We start from the raw sequence: 16,061 nt of genomic DNA, 5'->3' as shown, positions 1-16,061 counted from the left end.
ACTTAATTGAATGCTAACTCATTGCCTTTTTAAGTGCTGTAAGATGTTTTTATCCTTAAAAACATCTTACAGCACTTAATTCAGAAAGTTCTCTTCTATTTTGTCCTTAGAATTGTAATGTATTAACCTAAAAAAGGAACATAATAAAAACACAGCTCCATATTTGCATGTATTTTCTTCATTTTACTTCATTCTTTCCCAGAAAAGCAGCCCCCCGCCCCACTCACATTCACAGACACGTCTGGGAGCTGAGTCACGGAGACTTTTTCTCCATCGGGGGGTTCACAGGTCAACATGACGGCTGCTCTGCCAGCTGCTGCAGCCCGAGGGCGAAACTGGAGAGGATTTTCTCAAAGTTCCTCTGTAAGGAAACAGTGACACAGCGCTCACTGACCCTCAGCCTTTTCTTAACATCCCTTCTGGGAGTCATGCACTGACAGTCCAAGCCCACACAAACAGGCCTCCACACTATCACCCACACAAATGTCTGAATAACCTCAGTGTCATGTTGTCCAACTTTATTCAAGCCATTCTGAAATGTGACTAAGCCAGCAACTAATATTTCAGTTTCCACAAGATCGCCATCATTTATTGATTATGTACCGTGATTAATTTTGATTGCTTTCCAACCTCAGGTCCAAGTCCAAGAAAAATCTGATGATGATTAAAAGAATTTTTGGAAAATATTTAGGCTTCAGACAATCTTTATTTTTATTTGACATACCGGATGCTTTAAATGTCATTCAAAAAGTTATCAAAATAAAAGTGACTTCATGGCTGGATACTTTGAGGGTTCAAATATTCCCCCTTTTTTGTGTCTAAGGGGAAAGACCACAGGCATTCCACAGTGGCACTAAGACTCCAGGAAGCCATCACTTCAGGCCAAGAAACAGTCTGGTGCTTAGTCCCTCACAAAACTACAAACTGTAGTTTTTACACTCAGAAGGAGAAACATATTATTTAGGAAGTCTAAGGCCAGACCTTATCAGAATAAATACTGTAGTAGTTACAGTGAGTAGATCCTGTGAGTGTGCCAATCCCTTTGCAATGAATTGATAATACAAACCACCTGAGGAGACATAATTGATCTGTGTGGTACACCAGTGTCTGTTTCAAATTCATTGACATATGTAGCAGGCAGCACGGCGGCATAGTGATTAGTGTTGTTACCCCCCAAAACGAGAAGGGCGTGAGTTGCGGCATTCACTAATAGAGCATAAAATTGCCAGGGGCCAAATCCTGAAGACTATCAGGGATAAGCTATGCATCTCATTTTCATTAATATGATATCAATCTGAGAAGGGACAATCGATGCTCATAATCCACGACCTCATAAAGGTCATATCCTGTGATGAGGGATCACAAGTAGATATTGCTGAATTTTAAAGCTAAAAAGATGAGCAAAGCTTTCGGTTTTAAAAGCCTCCTTTTGTCCTGTTGGGATGTCTTATATCAGAAATGCAGACTTGAGTTACAGTCTGCCACTACAAGACAACAAAGTCTGAGACATCTGGCTTGTAATGCTACAAAAACTGGCTAGGCCGAATGCATTGGAAAATAAGGCTGATATAAATGAGCTCTAATGGAAGCAGATGGGCCGTGTCAAAAGTGGAGACGACTTATTCCAGTAAAATATTTCAGAGCTGTGTGGGAGCATTTAAACAGTCTCCAAATGGGAAGACTAAACATGTAAACCGATAAGCAAGAGGAGGAGGAAGGTGTAGGAGAATCAGTCAGGTAACAGGCAGCAGGCCACAGCAACAAGGATGTATTTTGGATATTAAGGGATGTCATATAACACTGCCTGACTGCAACAGCTAAACACAATCTTGTGTTCAGAAAGATCCCCTGCGACACAACTCCTCTGAAGTTGGGAAGAAGCTTCACCTCATCAGCCCTCTCGTCACAACTACAAAGCATCTGAGACCACCCTCGTCCCTTCATAAATACACCATCACAGCTCACTCCACAAAAAGGTCAGACATCTCGTAAACATCGGCACAACCTTTTTGTGGGACAGGCTAAAGAATCAAAACACTTGTTGGCCCCCAGTCAGTGATCTCCACAGCTGTGCTCTCCATGGACTGCTCCCTCCAGCAGAGGGCAAGGCACCAGACCGGGCGGAGGCTCCTGCCTTGGGAAATAGACAATTTAAAGAAGAGAATTCAATAGCTAGAATCCATCAGATTTGCATTATGTCCAACGACATTGGGATGCTTTTATGGTCTTCTTTGAGCAACAGAGAGAACTATTTACATTTTGCAATTATCTCTGTATATCATGTGGGAGGGCCTGCTGTTGCCATGCTGGATTCTCACAACGCACTCCCATTCATGTGTATCTGAACAGAAGTTAAAACTAACTGTGATTGGACTTCAAAATTCTTCAGCATTGTTTTTATTAGCACATCATTTTTCAGATGAAGTCACTGTCTCCTTACGTTGCCCTGCTGCTGGGTGAAAAGCAACTGCTCGTGTGAAATCAGATCACAGGAAGAAATATTCTTGGCTTAATCCTTAAACAACACAGGTTTGTTTTGCAGCTCTGTAAATACATACATCTGTTGTTTTCCTAGCAAAGGGGCTCCTCTGTGAGTTAAGCTGCAGATGCTGTTATCACCCTCCACCACAAGTGCTGTCAAATCAACCAGGACTGAAATAAAACCACGATGATCAGTTCTTGGCCTCAAATTCGGAAGTTTCTTTTTCAGAGTTACATGTGTCTTGAATTATACACTATAGGCAACAGTAATGGGGAAGAGACCTCAGGGGATTTTATTTCTAAAACACACCTTATTGTTTCCAATTTAAGGGACATTTTGGTGACAGGTAACGGGGCACGCAAGGACATGCGTTTTATTAGGAAGATTTCACTAGCAAAGCTCCTTTTTAACAGGGTCAGCTGGAGAACTGTTGGCCGTCCTCCTCCCATATCCAAAGGGGAGTACTGCTCCGCTGTTACTTTTGGCATCCCAGTCAGTGGAAACCTCCTGTCTGCATGCTGACTGAATATTTGCCCTTTGAGGAATCAACCCCCCCCCCAAGCCCTTAAGTTCAAAGGGACCTCTTCATTCCTTCCCCAGCTTTTAGTTGGCAGGTCAAGAATCAAAGCCACTCCTTTCCAACCGGTGGTTGCTCCTAGTGAAGCAACTCGTGCACATTCAAAATGTGCATGAGTCTCAACTATGTCTAAACCATGTTTAACTTCAATTCAATATGATATGAAACTGCCATTTCCAGAAAATTGTTTTATTATGTTTTTAATGGGATTCCGCTGAAGTTTCCATAGTAATTAATTTCCCTGCTGCATTTCACTGGAAAGTTTTCATGGTCAAAATGAAAGTTCAGAGTCATTCCCAAAAGTAAAATTCTGCTGAGAAGGTTTTGGAAGAGAAACCCATAAATTCAGAGTAGAACACTGGCTTGTTACAAAGGCCATCTAATAAAGAGCTTTGTTAGTGTTGCTGATCTTCTAAAGGTCTCAGTGGTCACCCACCCTCCTTCGCTTAGCCTCAGCAAAGTCCTGTTCTAGCCTACACCTGTATGCTGAAAATGTTTCACCTTTACTCAAATGAGCCTGACCGTCCAAAAGATGGATGATAAATATAACGTTTTATTTTTTGATATTTGCCTTTCCTTGCCAGGAGGATGTTTCACAACTGTGTACCCCATGAATGGCTGGCATCAGGACCATCAATGTACTGAACGGCAGGTTCAACATGTTTTCATGAAAGTATGAAAGCGTTCCACATGCTTCTTTGTCTCGCTTCATGTGATCTCCATTATTTCGACTCTGCTCCCAGCAGTTCTCATGCCTGTCCTTTATAGAACTCCTAAAAGTCCAAATAAAATTTTACTTTTCGGTCTCTTGCGATTACATTTCAGTACCAGGCTCATTCATCTCATGTACAGTTGATTGCCTATGTGTGGTTTTATTCTCTTTTGGCGTGAAATACTAATAAAATGTTGCTCGGATATTCACTGTAAATCACCATGGCTGATTAACAGCATTAAATGAATTGTAAATTATTGAGCAAAGATTTTAGAAAGACTTGCCGTGCATATACAGGTCTTTAGTAAAAAAGAAAGACTGGTGCATTGAGGTTTACTTTCTTTGAACCTCAGGAGACATTTTGATGTGCCAAAGCTGACATGATGCCACATGGTTCATATTAATCTGATGCTTCAATAAGGCAATAATCTGAGCTGTTTGTAAGTATAGAGAGTGGAAGGCATAGTAACCCTCTCTGGTTTATGCATAAGCAAAAAAAATGAATGGTAGAAATCCAATCCAAATCTAATCCAACTCTCAGGAATAATGTGCAAATTAAATTGTAGACCCGAACCCCAATAGTCCTCCCTACTGCTGTAGAAGATATACTGCCTGCTGTGTGCACCAGTGCAACAAGACAACTTAAGATGTAAAACAGGAGTCAGTTAATCTTTGTAACAATCACACACTCTGAAGCAGCCCACTGAAACTCTTGTCACAAAGTGAACACAGATGCATCATGGATTGTCAATAAAGTCGAAGAAATCAGCTTCAGCGCTGTGTGTCATAGAATGATGTCAGAACAAAAATCAGGGCCTGATGTTGAGAGATAATATGAACAGCGTATCCCTTTTAACTGGTGTCAACATATTTCAACAAGCCCAATACGTCTCAGCCGGTGTTCTGCTCTGAGGTATCTATTGTAAATAACAAGGAGGTTTATAGAAAAGCCACACCATAAAATGGTGAGCCGAAAGTTGTGGGTGTTATAAAGTTCTACCTCATACATATTTACAGGCAGCATTAGCCTTTGCTTTCACTAACTCACTGGATTAACATGCACCAGCTGTTCAGAAAAACTTGGAAAAAAGAATTCCCAGTTGTCATGAAGCCCGAATGTCTATAAAATCTCTTTCCTTTCCATAGATATCCAAATAGTGCTTCAGATTCACTTGCGTGTCAGGGAGTAGTGAGCGAGAAATTAGGCTTCTACAAAGGATTCCCCCACTCACTCAAGTTGATCTCTGGCATTTGTTCAGGGCTTTTCAGACACGGTTTCATTTCATCATCATAGAGTGAAATGGCATCAGTTCACTACCTCATATATCTTGTATTTCATTATTATATATGTTGGATGGGTAAAAATCTGTGAGTTTTTCCAGGTCTGCTATCTGCCCAGTCACATTTGTTTCCGATGAGATCTAAATATAATTATTACAGCCAGATAGGATAAAAGCCAAGTGGGTGGATATAAAAGACTGCAAAGAGGCTCTGGTGTATGAAAAGTTAAGCATGTGGACCGATTGCTTCATGCTCTCTCCTTTCCTTTCTTGTTGCGCTGAAAGGAACAGACATTCTGCATGGCTCAAAATAAACTCTGCAAAACAAACTCATGTTATAAATGAAGTGCCACCCTTCAAAGACGATCCCTCAAGGCCTAATGTTGGAAAAAAGAAACAGGTTTTGTTACTCAAGAGAAAATGAGATCTCATTCATCAGGAAGGAATTTGGTTGAGCAATGTAGATGGCTTCAATCAAAGCAGATGATCAGATTTCTTTTTCTTTCATATAATATAGAAAAAGTGGTTTTAGCTGTAAACACCATGTGCTGTGTAGATACTATCATTAGGTTACTGAGCAAAGACAAAAATAACAAAACAATTGCTAAATTTTCAGTAGTTTTATTGAAAAATGCCTCTTCTGTTTCAGAAATAAATAAGAAAATAAGGCTGTGTGGAATTCACAAAATGTGCAGTTAAACATGAGAAAAGCAATTCTATGTCCATAGTCTTGCAACCAAATCCAAACTGCAATGATAGAAAACATCAACTATATTCTGACTTAGAAATTCTCAGTAAATATACAACACAAACATGCAATTCCACCTTTGGTAACAAAAAAACGAAAAACTTAAAAAAATAAACAAAAAAGGTTTGGTTTGTTACAACAGATTATCATTTGGTTATCAGGCCGTACAAAAAACCACAATGAAAAAAATCTCTGGGGTTCAAATTCATTGTCCTTTTTACCAATGGAGTATCTGAAACAGCTTTACATACTGAAACTAGACAAAAACAGCATGGGTAGTGCTCAAAAACATACATGCTGTACTTCTTCTGACATACTTTCTGCTGGTTTTCACAATTAGTGCATTGCACATTGGAGTCTGCACACTTAGTTCAGTTATTTTACAAGCAGACACTTAAAAGGAAACACTTAGCAAGCACACAGGTTTGTAACGAGCGAACATGTAGGTTTGGAGTCACCTTGCTAAACTTTCTCATGTCAGAAAAATATATGTTCAATATAACCAGGGGTATCAAACCCATATAAGTACTAGTTTTGTTGTGAATATCACTTCATTCTCATATTAGGTGATCTGGGAAGTCGTTTCAATATTACACTTTCTAAGAACTCTTTATCACATCTATGATGTGTCTGTATTGCCTCTTGGTAGTGATCTCTTTCCTCGTTGGTTTCGTGAGTAACCGGTTGATTGTATAGTCTCAAACTCTGCAGCTGGCTCCACAGGTATAGACACTACATCAGGATCAGGCTGGTAGCGGTTGGCTAGAAAAGTATTTAGGAGGGCCAATCAAAATTCAATCAAGATTCCTTTTTTTGTTTGTTTTTCTTAACTGAAACTTTTCGCATGCACAATTTAAATAAGTATATTGCACTATGGACTTCCAGAAAATGCCCTGTGTCAAACTACTGCTTCCTTGAGTACCCCCAAAAAAAAAGCTTAATAAAAAAAGCGTTGTGATGACATTTGCAATAAAATCCATCAAGTTTTTTCGAAAATAAAATGTAGTAAAATAACCAGCTCATACTACAAAAGACACACAGCAATGGCAGGAGAAGCAACATTTATCACTGATTTGGCCAACAAACACAAAGGGCATAGTGATTAAATGTACAAATGGATCATGCTTCAGCCCGGACCGGAGCTGCTGAAGTCACTTAAGGCGTTGTGAACAGAGGTTATGCTGGCGGTAAGTAAGCAGAGGGGTTATGAGGCACAAGCTCAATACAGATGTTAACTGGCTTTTAGTGAAATGTCCTGGTTCATACAATCATTTACAAAGCAAAAAAATTAGTTTTATTTACACATATCACCTCTACATTAACATCACTTTCAGTTATGAAATCCTCTTTGTTAGTAGTTGCTTTGGATGGTATTTGTACATGCTCCTTCCTTTGTAGAAACCTTCAGGTTGTTTTTGTTTTTTTGTTTTTTCCCAGCGGTTTGTGGTTCATGATGCAAACAGGCCAGCCGGGTGCCATCACTGTAGCTTGTAGCTGCGAGATGATGTTAGTGCCAGTCCGCTTTGTTTTGGTTTGGGTTTTTTGCCTTTTGCAATTTTTGTTTTAATGTTCAATAGTTATGTCCATGGTGATTATCCTTACATGCCCCATAGCAAGTGGGCAGAAACAGGGCTTCAAAGTGTAACCAGCACAGGGGTCTTAACGTTTACTATGCCAAACCTGAAAATAGTTCAAAGAGGGTGTGAGTTTTCTCTGTGAAACAACGTTATTAGCATATTATTTCATTTCATGTAAGTGTATGTAACCATACACCGTTGGCTAGAATGCTTTACATGCCAGTTTAAAATTGTACAACAAATGTATGGAGATATTGGAATATGGTAGCTCCAAGTTAATTGTTTGCTAAACCCCTTAACTAATATATTTTTCTCCAAAAAAGCTATTAATGATCTATCTAGTGACTTTTGGGACAGACTTTATTAAATTTTCCCAGCGATGCCAATATTTCTCAGTGAGCGCTAACGTTGACTCAATGTTGGCACACAAGCTTGCGAAAGCTTATAAAACTTGCCAGTGTCAGGGGTTATATTAGTGGCCAGATGTAAAAAACCTGCATCGGTTTAAAATTGAACACCTACAGTCTAAAATTTGAGAAAAAGCATTTGATTTGATTTTAAAGCTGCCACATTATCATTTTAAACTGAATTTTGTGACTGAAAAGCTGCAACTGTAGGTAACAACACGACTTTCTGATCAATATCACAACCAACTTTAACATTCATATCTCCATACATTATCAAAGAAAGAGATAGTGCATCGGGTTGCAAATGTCATTAGTCTGCATACACCTACTGCATACGCATCTTTTATCAAATTTCCCATGCAGGACCTAGATAGCTGTGAGTGTACCTGTGTATCCTTGGCCATTGTAAGGAATGCCAACACACTGAGAGGAGTCACAGTATCCAGGGGGTCCTGAAGGTCCTCTCACCCCAGGAGTACCCTGGCGACCTGGAGGGCCACGAGGGCCGGCGGAGCCAGAAGGACCAGGGGATCCTGTTCTCGACTCGCCTGGTGGCCCTGCAAAGGGAAGAGGTGAAGGAGAAGGTGAATGAGGCCCGTTTTGAAAAAGGGGCTTTTTCTGGAGCTCAGCGCAGCAACGCACTGACATCATGTGTAAATCTTCCGTGGAAACGGTGGGGGTAACACAAGGTTGCAGCAGTGGGATTTAAATTTTTCAATGACTCAATTAAAAAGCTGAACCCCCTAAAAAAAAAAAGAAAAGTCTGGAGCTGTGTGGAGTTACCCCCTGGCCCTTTGTGTCTAGACGGTAAAAACTTGGGATGGAATTTTCCCCCCTCTCTCTTTTTCTCTCCCTTAAGTGAGCCCATGTGTTGTCAATGAAGCCACCAAAGAAAGCTCATTGTACAACGATCCTTTTCTTTCTCCAGCATACACACACACACACACACTCACACACACACACGCACGCACATATGTGTATACATAATGCGCACACACACACACAAAAGTGAGTCATCAGTGTGGACTTCCTCCCTCTGGTCCTCAGTTTCTCACTTCATTCACAGAAACAGACATGTCAAGTGTTTGGTATTGTGGGGTACACATCATTGAGTTTGTGTTGTTTTGCAATAGCTTCCTTTGGGAAAGGAAATCTTCTGAAGTGGTGAGCGCTCTATTTTGGCAATCAACTACAACAGAGGAAAGTGCATGACCTTTTTAAAAATTGACAAATCACTTCAATAACTTCTTATAAAGATGACTTCCCAAACCCTTGAGAAAAATTTGCAGCCAAATGATGAAGGCAAATACTTCAACTGAACATATAATATTTCAAATACGCTACAGCATTTCTAGTCTCAATACACACAAGGCAAATATCCTCAGGAAAGGAAAGCATCAGTAATGTATTTGGAGTATCTCTGAAGAGTCTATATGGTGAAAGGAAATTGTCTATGAGGAACCACAAAAGTGTGAAGATAAAATTACATTCGAATAGTGGAACACCAGCAAAAGTCCACAGTTGCTGGAGGACAATGTTCAATACAATATGTGGCGGCTTGTGTTTGTGGGTCACTGCGGTAGCCAAGCTAAAAAGGCAAACAGTATTACCTGGTGGCCCATTTGGACCTCTTTGTCCTCTGATGCCAGTTCCTGGAGATCCTCTCTCTCCCTTTTCTCCTGGCAAACCTACACAAACCAAAGAAAAGAGGAAAAAGTTACGTTCACACCAAAAAAGCAACTTTTCAGCAGAATCACTACCAACTTGGAAAGAGGGTGAATCTCCACAAGAGGAAACATTCATAAATTAATGACTTCATTTGCAACTTGAATCGTGTGTGGGCTACACACAGTAATGCAGTTATGTTGTTATTCTACAACAGAGTCAGTTTCACCGTGGCTTTGACTATTCCACTGATCAGCATTTGCTCAGTTTTTCTCCACTTTCTGCTTTATGTGGAAAAGACAGGAGATAAAGTACCTCTCTCTCCTTGATTTCCAGGTAAACCTGGGCTTCCAGGGAAACCAGTTCTGCCTGGCTGCCCAGGCTCTCCACGGGATCCCTGGGTGCCAGGGGGGCCAGGAGGACCTGGTGGCCCTGGACTGTTGCTACGATATCCAGAGGGAATCTGGTTGACCATCATGTCAATTCTGCTCATTTGACCTGTAAGAGAAGAGTAAATCAGCCAGGTGGACTTGGATGATATGTATTTATGAATGACTATGAAATCAGGATTCGAAAAAGTTTGCTCACTGTTCACAAGCTGTTCACAAACTTGTCTGGCAATGGAACGCATCATGGATTGGGATGCAAAGTCTCCCTGGAAAACAAAAACATTTGTATGAAGAGAAGGCACTGCCATTCTGAGTGAAGATGGATAGTAACAGGTGTACAGGCCATTTCATACCCTCTCTCCTTTCTCTCCTTTAAGGCCAACAGGTCCCTGACAACGAAAAGAGCAATGTTAGACCAAACTATGAAAATGTCTTGAAGCTTGTCCTTCCTTAAATTCTGCCACTTGAATTTGTATTTAACACATACTGGGTTTCCTGTGTCTCCTGGCTTGCCTGGTTTCCCAGTAATTCCTGGTACACCTGGATTTCCAGGGCTTCCCTAAAAAAAAAAGAAAAAGAAAAGAAAAACAACAACAACAAAGTGTTTAATCTAAATGACTGCACAGTAAACGTAATTGCATCGTTTGACTCCTGCTCCCTATTCATGGTTATGTAACAAGGTTTAAGTTAGGATCTATGCTTTGACATCTGCAGTTGGCTTGGGAGCAGGGGTGTGTGGCACAGGCTGCCAAGAACAGTAAAGAGCAGATGGAAACACACACATCTTGTTAATGGCTTTTAGGGCACTCGTGATGGTATAGTGCATGTGAATTCTATCTTGGCCTGCTGCCTGTTGGCATGATGGCTGGATTAAGTAGATTCAGACCTCCACCAAACCACAGAAGAGGAAAATGAGATGCATACACCCACCATCCTCATACACCCCTCCAAGAGTGGAGGGGCTTTTTAGTGGAGAGACTACTGTCTGTTTTTTATGTGCTGGTTCAGCAGAATGGAACTGCGGAGCCAGAGGAGTAATTGTTGTAGATATATCAGGAAGTAAAGCACGCTCCAAGGAATATTTATTTGGCTCAATACTGCACAACATAAAGGCACAAACACACATGCACTCACCATGGGCCCTGGCGGGCCTCTAGGTCCAGATGGTCCCTCCTTTCCTGGTGGCCCCTATGTAGAAACAACATACAATTACTCATGGGTTACAACACACTGGGGACCCCATTCATGCAATACATCAGTGTCATGACTGAATATTGGTTTCAGCCTCAAAAACTGTCATTTCAAGTTACATTTCTAAGTATTATTTTGGCTGACGCAAGTGAGCGCATGTGGCGCAGCAACAGTAATTTGTAGATGCCAAGCTAAGTGGGCGATCACATGCAGAACGTGAGCTCAACTAAGTGTTGGATGCATTTGTAGGCTTTGAATTCAAATGTGTAGATTCAGCAGGATTAGAGATAAATCTTACCCGTGCTCCGCTTGGTCCAACGGGGCCTAGAGGACCACGTGGCCCAGGAGGACCCTGGGAAATAAGGAGACGCACACTTAATTAAATACCAATGATCTGAAAGAACATATTTATACAGCTCCAGATTGTTTCCTAGTTATTAAACCAAAGATAATATATCACCCCAGTACTCAAAACAAAAACAATCTCTCTCGTCAGTTGACATGTCATGTCTGCTTGAATTGTGCATAGACTGTGCTGTTATAATAGGCCCTATTGTGTGAAGTAACCAACACAGTGCTGCCAATAGGCTTTTTTTTTTTTCAAGCCATGTCTGAATTCATTTATTCAGAGGCCAGAATATCTAGCGCTGATGTTCCAGTTGAATGGTGGGAGTTGACTGGATGACCTCAGCTGAATGAATGAATGACTGCTCAGCCAAGAGATGGCGATGAAATACCAGCCTACTCAAAAGCACACTTCCACCAGAAAGTTCCCATTTATGTAAAATGAGTTGAGCTTGAATTCAAACCTGTCTCTGACTTATCAGCGCAATGACATCAATAATAGCAAGAGGCTGAAAGTTTTAACGTTGGACTTTAAACCAAGGAGTCCTTCAAATGACGCCTAATGTGAGTTAAAGATGCCCAAACTTCAGAGAGACTTTTAGGTTTTCAATGAGCCACACTCATCTGTAGAGGAACGGGTTCCATTCCCTATTTCCCCTTCAGTAATCTGAGAATACTCTTCATAATAATTTAACTGTATCACTGGCCTTCTACTGTTTGTCAAAGCGTGGGCTTATTTGAGAGTGAGGGTCTCCCTGAGGTAGGTATAGTAAACCTCCCACTCCGACTGTGGTTTCAATCTCTCCATGTGGCCTGAATCCAGGCTCCAGTAGCACCACAGCACAGTATGGATAGTCTCCTGCTTCCTGTTCATAAACCACAAATAAGAGGGGAGTACTCACTTGCAGACCAGCTAGGCCCGGGTCTCCTGCATCTCCCTTTGGTCCTTGGCGACCCTAAATAGAGAAAAAAAGGGGGGGGGTGCTTTAGTCTATGTTTTATTCTTTTTTCAGCCCATGGTTGTGATGGATTTCATATTTTGATAAGAACACCTGTGGATAAGAAAATAAAGAAGCAGTCAAAGCTGCCTGGGGAACCATAGAGATCAGCACATATGAGAACTGATCATACATGAGTATCTGCCACACATTCACATCTGCTGCTGACACTTTTCCTTCTCTATGTTTGTCTTTGTAACCTGTTTTGACTTACTGGTTCTCCAGGTAGAGACAGTCCATTAGGGCCTTGTGGACCAGGTGGTCCCATCGGGCCTGGGAGTCCTGCCTCACCACGAGGACCCATGGCACCCTGCAGCGTTAGACAGACATAAAACAAAGTAGTTACATACTCCCTCTCATAGAAAAGAACCACAGCAAGACAACCCTAATCAGTCTTTTTACTTCACAGATACAGAAAATGAATGTTAACAGTGTTGGGAAGTGGGCCTTTAAGGTACTTGACATCGGAAAAATATACACTAGTGTTCAATAACTGGATTCAGATGTGTGCAATTACCTTGCAGTAGTAATAGCTGCTGATATACCGTGGAAATTAGAAGCTGACATTTATGACGTGTGAATTTAGCATTACTAATTTCAGCGAGCTTTGTTGGCTACGAACAGTCTGATTATTTGTTTAATGCTTAACTTACCAAAAATAAATAAAAGCCAGGTGAAGAAAATCAGCAGCAACAACAACAACAACAACAACAACAAAAAAAACGCTTTTAGTGAAATAAAGTTAAACTCACAGCATTGCCAGGCGCTCCTCTATCTCCTCGGGGTCCCTTAGAGCCGGGGCTGCCCTGGAAAGGCAAAGTGCCAGAAGTGGAGTGAGTGTTAACAACAGGCGAAAATTCCAAACGCATTAAAACCCAAAACCAAAGAAAGCCTCATTGGGACCTAGTGAGGTTACCAACCACACATATTCCAGACCACTCCTCAATATGCTTTTGCTGTGGTTTTAACATGCTTTTATCTCTTGCATGCCACCAGTCTTATCATTTACTGCTCCAATCAGACCAAAACCACTTTTGATTCAAGAATTTTCTCAGTCGACTGAGACTCAAAGGCAACTATTGTCGGCTCAGCAGAGGAGAGATGCTTCATTGTCATCAAAACTTTTCATGTCATCTAAAGTCATAACTTTTGAGAAAACATTTGATCAGATGAAAGAAGCAGTGAACGCAGACAATGAGTTTGAAAAGGTTAATACAGTGGAATGTAAGTGGATGGCGTATTTACCGAAGGTCCGGGTGGCCCCTGAGGGCCGATACTGTCCTGTGTGCATGTGCACGAGTGGGGAAGGGCTGGGCATTTGGCCTCATCTCTCTGCAAGGGGAAAAATACAGATGCAGAAATCAGAAAAGAAAAATACTACTACATAAGAGTATTGTGACCTTTCCCACAACTTTGTTTTGGATTTGACAGGACAAAGGAGACTTAAAACCCAGCAAAGGTCATGATGAAACAGTGGCTCATGCTGAAATGTGATGCCAATCAACAAAGTCACTGAGACAATGAGGGGGTTTCAAGACCAAATACTGCTGAAGGCCTTACCCACACTTTTTGGGAGTGCCTCAGCATAATGAGTTATATGACACTATAATCACTGATGTGATTTATTAATATCTGATGCATGTTATGGAGGAATTACTTAAAATTGGATAAATATCCCTGCATCCGGTATTTAACATAGTGTATCCAAATAAATATGATTTCCTGTCCACTGTGAGATCCAAAGGAGCATTTGTTTTCATGTAACTAGGCAGTTATGCTGGCAACAGTCTGATTAGCACAATTACACGGGATACAAGGTTCTTTTCAGTTCAGATGAGGCACTTTCTTTTCAGACTGCAATGACGTTATCAGCAATGCATCACCCTAATTCTACATACCGGTTTAAAGATAAGCTAAACTGTAAGGGCCTGTGATGTATACATGAAGTATATACAATAATGATTCATTCGAAGCAGCTAACTCTCAGTAGCTCAGAATTTTTAATGATACTGATGCACGGCCACGAGTTCACCTGTAAATGACTGTTTGACTTCATGATTCTTAAAGGACACTTGTTCTTACTGTGCTGGGAAGGTCACAGCATCTGTCTCGGCTGATCCAGCTCAGGCTGCAGATAATATCGAACATCTGGAGCTGGAACTACACAACAGAAGACGGAGGGGGGGCATTGAGGGGTGTTACAAATGGCTCCCATTCACAAGGAAAATGCAAATTGTTCAAATGTATAACAATGAGCCCCTCAGAGAGTCAGAGAGGATGGAGGGTTCGTCCTTCCAGCAGTCACTGGGAGCAGTTTAAACTTAATTGTGCATCTACGCACAAGAGGTTTTGGATATTATGTCTATGGAAAGTTGTGAGATGTTAATCCAAATGTGTTTTTCCAAGGGTTTGCATGTTTTAAAAAGCTTAAGTTTTTTTTTTTTTTGCTTACTGTTGCAGATTGCCTCCTTCCACCTCCAGACTTAACCAACTTGCCAAGCACTTCATAACCGTCCAGTGTGATGTTGTTGGCCTCCTTGATGGGCTTCTCTGCCACTTCCTGGCAGTCCACATTGAGCTTGACTTTCTCTGGAGAGACACTGATGTGGAGCTGCAGGGAGCAAGAGAGAAGATGGAGTGAGAGAAAGAGCACTATTAACAAAACATTCTTGCCTTCTCAATACTTCAGTGTGGCCAATTTTGGTACATCACAATACTTGGCAGAGAAAACTTTGAGAAGACCACAGAGCTTTAATTTTTTTCCTGAGAAAAAGCATCAATAAGGCCAAATTTAAGCCCACTGAACCTTTTTAAACCAAGTTACCTGACGCTCATAAAGCTGCTGATAATGTATTCCACAGAATTACAAGATTTCCAAGAATTGTTTGGTCTTCGCAGAGCCATGTTAATTATAGATTCTGACACTACTCTAAAGTGGTTACTGATTTGGCACACAACTTCTTTTTGGCCCTTTTGCAGATGAAAGGATCATAAAAAAGTGGAACAATTTAGAAGTTGGCATTTCAGTGTCATATTAAAGCTGTGGTCTATGATTGCTAAACAACACGTGATAACAAAGTGCCAAATTTTGAAGTTTCCTCGCCAGAGAATGCAGCAGCACATCTTGAAATAATATCATTTGTGGTGTGCCATCAAAAGTCCTACACTTTCCATACTTTCCCTTCACAGTTCCAAATTTTCCGCTGCTCAACTGTCAGACAAGCTTCCTTTATGTCAGGAAAAGCAGGCTAAGCTACCATCTCTCTCTACAAAGCCATACCAACCACAGACTAGGCCATAGCGCACAGCAACCAATCACAAAATTACAGTTGACTTCCTTGGAAACGGAACAAACTATCTGGTGGACCGCAAAGAGAGAGGGGTGTCATTTATCCACGGGTGCTGGCATGGATATGGATGTCATGTATACATTACCTCACTGACCAATAAGTAAACACACAAAATAAAACACTTCAGTCAGTGGAAAATAACAGTTCAGGAAAAGGAGCATTTGAATGACCACTGCTCCTTCAGACGAAAGTGCTTGCTGGGAATTTATCTAGTCCCTCTGCAGTGAAGTGTGAAAATTTCTCATACAACACTCATACATGGCATGTGGAAAGATTTCAGTCTGACGCCGTCTCTGCTTCATTGCAATTCACATACTTGCATGATTTTCTATCAGATTAG

At 41.1% G+C, this 16,061-nt stretch overlaps 1 protein-coding gene across 3 annotated transcripts in view; it reads right to left on the bottom strand.

Annotated features, from left to right (window-relative positions):
• Positions 1 to 5,656: 5,656 nt before the first annotated feature.
• col12a1a (collagen, type XII, alpha 1a) overlaps positions 5,657 to 16,061 on the bottom strand; it is a 50,519-nt gene continuing 40,114 nt past the window's right edge. For 2 of the 3 annotated variants that reach the window (XM_029493073.1, XM_029493074.1), the window contains 15 exons: positions 14,824 to 14,982; positions 14,454 to 14,531; positions 13,617 to 13,703; positions 13,124 to 13,177; positions 12,586 to 12,681; positions 12,276 to 12,329; positions 11,327 to 11,380; positions 10,972 to 11,025; positions 10,325 to 10,396; positions 10,191 to 10,226; positions 10,037 to 10,103; positions 9,764 to 9,946; positions 9,394 to 9,471; positions 8,170 to 8,340; positions 5,657 to 6,561 (listed from right to left, as the gene is read on the bottom strand). In XM_029493073.1, coding sequence (XP_029348933.1) covers positions 6,419 to 6,561; positions 8,170 to 8,340; positions 9,394 to 9,471; positions 9,764 to 9,946; positions 10,037 to 10,103; positions 10,191 to 10,226; positions 10,325 to 10,396; positions 10,972 to 11,025; positions 11,327 to 11,380; positions 12,276 to 12,329; positions 12,586 to 12,681; positions 13,124 to 13,177; positions 13,617 to 13,703; positions 14,454 to 14,531; positions 14,824 to 14,982 — 1,386 coding nt within the window. In that variant the 3' untranslated portion in view covers positions 5,657 to 6,418. Of the gene's footprint in view, positions 7,480 to 8,169; positions 8,341 to 9,393; positions 9,472 to 9,763; positions 9,947 to 10,036; positions 10,104 to 10,190; positions 10,227 to 10,324; positions 10,397 to 10,971; positions 11,026 to 11,326; positions 11,381 to 12,275; positions 12,330 to 12,585; positions 12,682 to 13,123; positions 13,178 to 13,616; positions 13,704 to 14,453; positions 14,532 to 14,823; positions 14,983 to 16,061 lie in introns of all 3 variants that reach the window. The other variant, XM_029493075.1, reaches the window with a different exon arrangement.

This window comes from Echeneis naucrates, chromosome 22, assembly GCF_900963305.1.
Source record: "Echeneis naucrates chromosome 22, fEcheNa1.1, whole genome shotgun sequence".
Classification (NCBI taxonomy): Eukaryota; Metazoa; Chordata; class Actinopteri; order Carangiformes; family Echeneidae; genus Echeneis; species Echeneis naucrates.
This window is presented reverse-complemented; position numbering and strand designations above follow the sequence as displayed.